General features: G+C 40.6%; 1 protein-coding gene across 1 annotated transcript in view; it reads left to right on the top strand.

The window, feature by feature from the left end:
* The first annotated feature begins 82 nt into the window (after positions 1-82).
* fryl (furry homolog, like) overlaps positions 83-8,438 on the top strand; it is a 59,987-nt gene continuing 51,631 nt past the window's right edge. Inside the window, 2 exon segments of the mRNA XM_019351469.2 lie at positions 83-613; positions 3,445-3,510. Coding sequence (XP_019207014.1) covers positions 349-613; positions 3,445-3,510 — 331 coding nt within the window. The 5' untranslated portion in view covers positions 83-348.

Raw genomic sequence — 8,438 nt, 5'->3', positions numbered from 1 at the left:
AGCCCTGCCTACTTGCAATTACATCACAGCCTATGAAAAGATCCATGTCTTTTTGCTTTCTCTTTACACTGTCAACAGACAGGTAATGTGCAGTGTAGAAAGTTTCTCACTCTGTCAGGTTAACTAGCTACAGTTGGAGCTCTCTATATAGCTTTAGAGAGCCTGACAGAGAGTTTCTGTGTTGTTCTGTAAGGGCCCACAGCTTAAGAACTTGACAGTGAGTGCACGTCTGACGGCTACATGTAGGTTGCAGCTCGCTATAAAGACTCTACCTACTCCTCTGTAAATGGGGCATGTGAAACAGGCAGGTAATTTGTGTCAGAATGGCGTGGCACAGGCTACTGGACTATGCACCAGAGTAAAAGACCTAAAGTCTCATCGAACATGGATTTTCTGAAGAGCCTGGTTCCAGCTGTGATCTCAGGTGAGGGATCTGCTGAACATGGGGGAACTGAACCCAGGGAGCCAGGCCCACGGCTTCTCCGGGTGAAAAGACTGGGCCTGCTAACCATGGGACAGACCATTGAAGAAGATCCGGTAGATCCGGTTACAAAGGTAGATGCTGGGATAGGCTCCTCCAGACATGCTCGCAGTAACCATACCCGCCTTAAAGGTACAACTGACCCAAATACACAATTCAAATATATATATATATATATATATATATATGTAAATTTTAGATTGCTTTTTTATGTGCTTCCTATAGATTACAATTTTGGTTAACTTCTGTTAACATATTTCCAAAAACTGGCTTAATACCCTCCTGCTTTATACACACATGCTTACATACACCATGTATGAAAAAATAAGACTGGGTTATCTGTGTTTTCTGTTCACTGTGGAGGGCAGTAAAATGCTGTGGTCGCCACTCTCAATCCATGCTCAATTGAGAGTGTGGCATAGGGGCATGTGTGCTGACAAATGAATTGTATTTCCATTGTGATTTCAATCTGAACTTATACAATACAAAAAACCCCAAAACACTGTAGGTATGCATAAATTCGACATTGTGATAAAAGCTTTATTCCTTATTCATATTCTTCTTTATTTATTGGGCATAGGCTATTAAATGTTTCAAGTGCAAACAGTGGTAAGACACATTTTTCTCACATTGTGCAATAAATAAATAAATCCAAATTCAATCAATTGCGTAGAAAACAGATTTAATTGCTTTAGATGCCTGTCCTGGATGTGTTATACCATATAGTATATATTGAGTAAGTTTATCTACACAGGATTCCTAATATTTTATGATTCGTAGCAGTCAGTTCACTTACTGTTAACAGAGTGGAAGATTTTTCCTGCGTAGAGGAATTTTTGGCACCCATCCAATCTTTTAGTGAAAGGAAAACCATTGTCATAAAATTATTTTTAGCAATGTCTAAAAATTGGTTGTTTTTTTGTTTTTTTTACTCATATATATGACTCAGACTGCATATATAAAATCAATGCTTTTCTTTAAAATTTGTTTAGGAATACCAGTAAAGTATTAGTAGTAGTAGTTTTAATTTACTATGTGTAAGACTATCTTCCTGATGGCTAGTTACCCACTCACTGTGAGCCAGAAAACCACTCAAAGTGAAGTCAGAAAAAGGTGTGACCTCTGTTTGCACCAGGTCATCGAATGTCAAACTGAATTTGGAATTGGAGCAGTGATGTCATTATGTGCATTACGGGTTTTTTGCCTAGTTGGCCAAATCCATTGTCAAAATGTGATCTCACATCAGTATTAAACAGAAGCAGCTACACAGAACTGAGGTAGTGTAGGTGGAGCCCTCTTAACTGTGTAATGCGACAGCACATTGCAGTAGCATAAGAAAGCCAAGTTTAGGCTGGACTGTAGTCTGTCAGACTGCTATTTAAACAATTCACGAATATTACCAAACCACTTTTAGCTTACAAAGGCAATGCTTGCTGTGATGTGCCCACACAGACTATATTTAAGAACTGCATACAGTGTAAATTTCCAAGCCCAATTTAAAACACTGTTTTGGTTTTCATGTTTTCATGGTCTGCATTCTTAATGCATTATTCACATTCACTGCTGCCATTAACCTAGTTGTCAAAAGTTTAAAATACAGCAACAAAATTATTTGTCTTTTGTGACCGAGCCAGTTAAAATGATAACAGCGTTTGCAAAGAAAAGTGTTAAAGGTTACTCTGTCCGCTTGATGTGTTTACTGTCAATAGAACCTTGACAGTAAACACCCTTTTAGTGTTTGTGGATTAGTGGATTGTGGATTTCTGTCTGACCCAGGTGGTTTAGTTCAGCATCAAGAAATATGTGTCAAATACTTTTTACTTACTTCCTTGATTTTTCTTTTTCTTTCCTTTTTTAAGATACTGCCACTTATATACACAATGGTGGATTGTTGAAAAAAGTGTTTTATTTATTTAGTCTCTTTTGGCTGTGAACATGCCTTTCCATAGCCCACTATCATGACTTGTCTGGGTGTCTTGTCACCATTTGATCTAGCAATCTGACATCTTGCTGGATGATAAAAAGCATACTTGTTGTTTCTGGCTGGAGCTTTTGTGATCTTAAGCATTTTCAGAAAACATGTAATGAAAGCTGTGATGCAGGTTATGTCTGTTTAACAGTGCTGAGTTCTTTTACTTGCTGTAGGGAAGGTGTGATCAAAAATCTCTGAGGACAGGTCCATAAAAGTCAAAGGTCTTATCTGATTAAATTTTTGGCCAGCTCTTGTTGAAGGTCAACATCTCCAGTCGCTTCCAGTCTGGAAGTTTGACATTGTAAAACATCCATCGCATTGTGCACCTTGAAGTCATTCCAGACAGCGTGAGACAGCATGGAGCTTTATGGAGCATTAAGTTCAAAGGATACAAAAGGTGGTGCGTACCAGCTGCTATCATGTCTGCTCTGAAGCAAATCAAAATCTTTTGCCACATCATCTCAATAATCGTTCACCACCTGGACACATCCAAAGCCTAAGTTTTCCTGACAGTCTCATGCCTCTGTAGTAGGTCATATATTGTGCCTGTGACAGTAGTTAAAGCTTTACGTACATATTATTTTCCATGTAGGTCAGCCAGTTTACACTGGTAAACTTCTCATGGTATTTTCTTTTTCTTTTTTCCCTCCACTGCTACCTGTCAGAGCATGCTTGCTCCCTATTTGCTCATGGCTAAAATATGACTCAACCTTCCCTTCTGCTGCACTCACTTGGCCTGTTAGACTTTATGAATAGCATTATTCAACCGGTTAAACTAACCCACAATAACAAAGTGATATTCTTCCTTTTGGTTTGGTGAAGTGTGAAGATAATATAAAGTTTTGCTAGCTTGGCTCATGAAACTCTTGTTGTGTCTGTGTGCATGTGCTTGGCTCAGACTGCAGGCTATAGGCTGATGTTCATTTTGAAAGACAGTTTCTGTTGACTGGGCAAATTGTTTTCAAACCTTTCCTTCTTTCTTCCCTATTAGGAAACATCCATCATATTAAAAAAGTCTCCTTTTTGAACCATGCTGGTGATGGCAGGGGTCACAATGGTGAGTTATGCATTACAAGAAGTAGTGTGATTGCTACATTAAGATGAGGTGAGAGGAGCTTTAATTGAGTTTTAACTCCGTGTGGAGTGACACTCCCTTGTTGAAGAACCTGCATAGTCTGTGGCTTTTAAGGCGGTGCTGTTCTTTTCATTTCGTCGTTTGTCGTCTTTTGCAGGCTTAGACAATCTTCAGCTGCTTGATGCACAGTTCAGTTTTCGGGATAGGTTTGATTAGGACTGTATTTGGTTAATGGGTGCAGCGGGTTTGTGATTAGGGAGTGTTTGGAGCATGTGACTGAATGGTGCACTGTTGGGTTGTGCTTCTGTAATAAAAGATCCTTGTGAAATTTCTGTCTAAACACTCCACAGGGTGTGTATCCAGACAGGATGGATGAACTTATTCATCGAGTTTCTTAAGTAGTCGTTAGCCAACTATAGTGAAACAAACTCCATAATGGTGCGCAGTGCAGCCTGCATTTAGTGGGAATATGGTGTCATATCTACGAATGCTGTGAATCATTGTTCATGCTCATTCTCCAGCCAGCTGTTCCATAGTGAATAACTTGAAGACATTTGGTTCTATGAGTAATAAACTGACCTTTTAAAACCTGTGTTAAGAGGTGTTTTTATTCAGATTTTCCTCATGTTCTGCTCCTCATCCCACAGGGGCTTTTGCTTCTGACCTAAGAAATACTCTTTGTTCCAATTAGACTGTCTTAATTTGCTAGGCGAATCAAAAGAATGAGTTTGCTCATTTTCAGCTTAAGCAGAATCAATAGATTGTCTCATAGAATTTGACCGTTTATGGTTTATGCAACACATTATATATGAAGATTAGATCCACTGTCATCCAGCTAAACTGCAATATACTACTAAAGGGAAAAAAATCCAGCCTAGTTAGTTTTGTGTAAAACCTTTGTCTAAATGTGTGCTGTTTAACACAGAAGTTCAATGAAATAGCTGGGTCTGAGTCAAGGGAACATACGGAAGTAAGTAGATGCGCAGGTTGCAGAATTGTGCTGCATACTCAGAACGCTGTGATGGATCTAAATGATGTGTCCTCTGCAGCCCAGGCATCGCTGGGGAGGTCAGGGATTGAATTACAGCTCCTATCGATTATTGTTCCCACCACTGCCCTTCAGAGAGGCCAGCACAGGAAATGCATCCTCCACCCCATGGGCTCCTGGGAGGAGCAGCTGCTCTATACTGTCTGCAGCCAGGATGGCTAGCTGTCAGTCACTGCTCCTACTTTGTGAATGAAGCTAAAGTAACCTGCCTTGATCGTGCATTTAGTTGAGATTATTTGATCAGTGAGGGCTTTATTCCAGGAAGTGAGTTATAATGGTGTTTATTTGAAGTTCTCGGCTTACGTCAGCTCCGTCGGACAGAAGCTTTTAGCTCTAGTGTTCCCAGAGAGATGGTGTGGTCAGTCCTGCATTCCTTAAACAATAAAGCTGGTTTACAGAAAACAATGTTTGCAGAGAGCTCTGATAGTTTTATGTTGACTCGTTTGTCGATTACAATAATATTAACCCAGATGTTGTTTTTAAACATAATTTGACCATGAGTTCTTCTGCCGTCCTCCCACTACATGAACTGAGAGCCAAGGCATGTAAAGGGAGGACATTTAGTAAGTTATATTTGAAAACAGTCAAACTTGACTGATCCCTAAAACTATTCAGCTATCCACCCTCTGTGTTGTTACTTACTGCATTTGTGTCAGGTAGAAAAAGGGTAGACCAAAGATTAAAAAACAAAAACAAAAAACCCCCACACAGGTAGAGCCCTTCTGTGTTGCATGTTGCCCCTGTGCATGCTTGGGTTTGCTCATGTTTTTTTTTTTTTTTTTTTTCCCCCATTGAAAAATGCAGTCGGCTCATGTTTCCTGACATGACCCAGGACTCTCACAAAAGAAATTCTTAATCTCAAGAGTTTCATTTTCTCGTTAGATTAATTAATTTAAAGCTACAGGTAATCTAGCGAGGTCTTAACAAAATAACCCCAAAACAACTTTGACTTCATTACTTAGAAACTGTCTGTTATATCGAAACATCCTGCTGATCTCTGAATTGTGCAACAGCAAGCTGTTCCCCTTCTCATTCAGGATCAGACTCTGCTTCACAGACTTCTATATATGGCTTTACATCTCCAGTTGTGGCCATTAGTCACAGTAAAGCTGCTGCATGAGTATATTCCTGGGGATTTTTAGGTTAGTAAATTAGACACATACGTAATAGTTTGACATTTGGGGAAATGCAGTTGGTCAGATTTGAACAGACAGACGGGCAGTATCTTGCTTTTAATGTAGCTCTCGGAAAGATTAAACATGACTCATAGAAGTTCAGATTTAAGGCTTAAAATAAAACGGCGTGATTACTGCAAATTTGCAGTGGTACTGTAAACAATCTGTTTGTGTATTACAAGGCAGAGTTTCACAGTGGAAGCCTGCGTCGGGGTAGCACCAGCCAGGGCTTGACAAAGCATCTGCTTGTGTTGTTTGTTTGCAATGAGCTCTGCCTCACTTTGCATAACTTGTGTAGTGGAGGACATGTGACGAAGGGAGAGACTGAGGGCGAGAGAGAAATGAAGACTAAACTAAAAGAAGACAAAGAACATTTGTCTTTTGCAGCTTTCCCACTGCTTTTCCCTTCAGAATATTTTGGTAACAAACTTAATCCTGTGCTTGACTACAAATTGCTTGATGTCATGTGGATGAGTGTTAAAGTCTCTGCCAGGGCAGGAATAACTAGCGTCAATGCAAGATTAAAATATCAGCTGAATCGTGTGCGTGTGTCTTTCACATTCACACAAAAACAATGGGCTGTTTTCTTACTAATGGGGTGTGTTGTGTGTTTGTGTATCTTTCTGTGTGTTACTATGCCTGGTAGCTTTCAGACAGGGCAGTGATGTAATGCCCATGATTCCTGTGGGTGTGAGCAGTTAGCTTAGCAAAAAGATTAGTTTTGATCACTATAATGCCAAAGAAAACAGGTAGCCAGTCATCTATCCATGTCACTTGGTTGTAGTGAGTTGCATTAACATATGCCTATTAAGTCATACATATATATTCTTGTTTTAAAAAGTGAAATATACATTTAATGTTAATTTAGGAACATTTTTATTATTTTGGTTGACTAGTTAAGGTGTGTTCAATCTATCCTTCCTCTTTCCTTTGCCTCATCCACCTCCCATTCTTTCCTTTCCCTCCTACTGCAGTTCGGAATGACGCATCAGTATTGCTGTGGAGCTTACAGGAAGTATTGCTTTGATAGGCTAGCGGAGAGGCAGCACAGTAGCAGCTCTGACATGCGTATGCATTACTGAACCACAGCCAGGGAACACTCGCAGCATTTTGATGACATCACCCACCCCCACGCACTGCTCCCTCCCTCCCTGTTTGCTGTTGAAACAAGCTCTCTCCATCTCTCTCACTCTGAGAGAAAAGAGCAGGCATCGGTAAAAGAACAAGAGCTTACTCAGAAGAGGAGGGGCTGGCCATGAGCGAACAGGGAGGGAGAGGGCTTTTGGGGCAGGAGGAGGAGGGTGGCTGACGGTGCTAGCGGGCTAGGACTGGCACACACACATGCACACACACACACACACACACATACAGGAAGAGAAGGGGAGAAGGAATATTACCGCACATTGTTAAGACTTCTATCGCGTACTGTTCTGCTGCTGTTTTCCCTCATTTCAGGAACAAAAGTTCTCATGCAGTTTTGTCCTTCGGTTTTCTGGATTTTTCTCTGCTGAAATGGGGATGAGGGACTCTGTGGACTGGCAAGTGGGCAGCAGGCTCTGGGGTGGAATACTTCTAACTAGCCAGGCTGTGCGCTCTCTCTCCTCTTCTTTCTGATCACTTTTACTCTTCAGCTAACTGGGTGGCAAAAGCGAAAAAGTGGTAGTGCTTCTTGGGTTTCCCGTCATCATCTGCTCGCACTGTTCTTCAGGATGCTGCCTTTAACTAGCACCTGTGGAGGCTAGTACTCAGCTCCTGCTGGTGGAGCCTGCAAGTTTGATAAGTGCAAGGTGTTTATTTTTGAGAAGAGTGGAATGTTTGGCTTTTGGGAAATAAAGGTGAAAGGAAACCTATAAAATTTGTGCCTTCTGGGGAAGCTTAACTTTTGGGAGCTACCATGCTGAGCCTGCAGGATTCTGTCTTCTTTGAGATCAGCATCAAATCTCTCCTCAAGTCTTGGAGTAGCAGCTGTGAGTATCTTTCCAAGCTTGCACAAATGTTTACATACCGCACTTACTGCCACCAGACTTATCTGCCAGAAGCAGCCAGCAGAGCCTGTGCAGCATTGTACATGTCTTTGTGCGTTCCATGCGTGGATTTCTTATATCTCCTTCCTGTATAAGAAAAGTGGCCATTAGTGGAGTTGACAAGATGACAGATTATGTTTAGTGCAGGTTTAGTCGCCCTTGTTTGATGTGTATGCAGGTGGGTGCAATTAAAGTCTTCATTCAGCAGAGTGCCCTTCTTCCTGCACTCATCATCATGCTGCTGGCTCCTGGATGTCCCAAAGATAATGTTTCTATAGATGAGCATCTACTGATACTTCATGTCCATCTGTGTTATGTATTCCCTCTGTTCTTTTAAAGAGCTTGTCTAACTGTCTTTTACTTTTTCCTTATTTATCAACTTGTTATCCGGATTTACTGATTATACATTTTGGATAGATACATTATCAATGTTAATATTGTTATTCGGCTGGCTGTTGTTAACAGTTTGCATAACAGTCAATATAGATATAGATGTTTTTGTTTTTTCCCCCCACATCTGTGCCAAGGGAACAAAGAAACCTTGTTTTAAAATGTTTTATCTCTTCATCAGTCTTTCTCATCTTTGAAGGAGCACAAATTCAATCATGCAAGTTTATGAAATTGAACTCAAAACACAAGGATTCAAGGACTGCTAAATTTATG

Source organism: Oreochromis niloticus, linkage group LG23, assembly GCF_001858045.2.
Source record: "Oreochromis niloticus isolate F11D_XX linkage group LG23, O_niloticus_UMD_NMBU, whole genome shotgun sequence".
NCBI lineage: Eukaryota > Metazoa > Chordata > Actinopteri > Cichliformes > Cichlidae > Oreochromis > Oreochromis niloticus.
The sequence above is the reverse complement of the archived record's forward strand: the minus strand, read 5'-3'. Positions and strand labels throughout refer to the sequence as shown.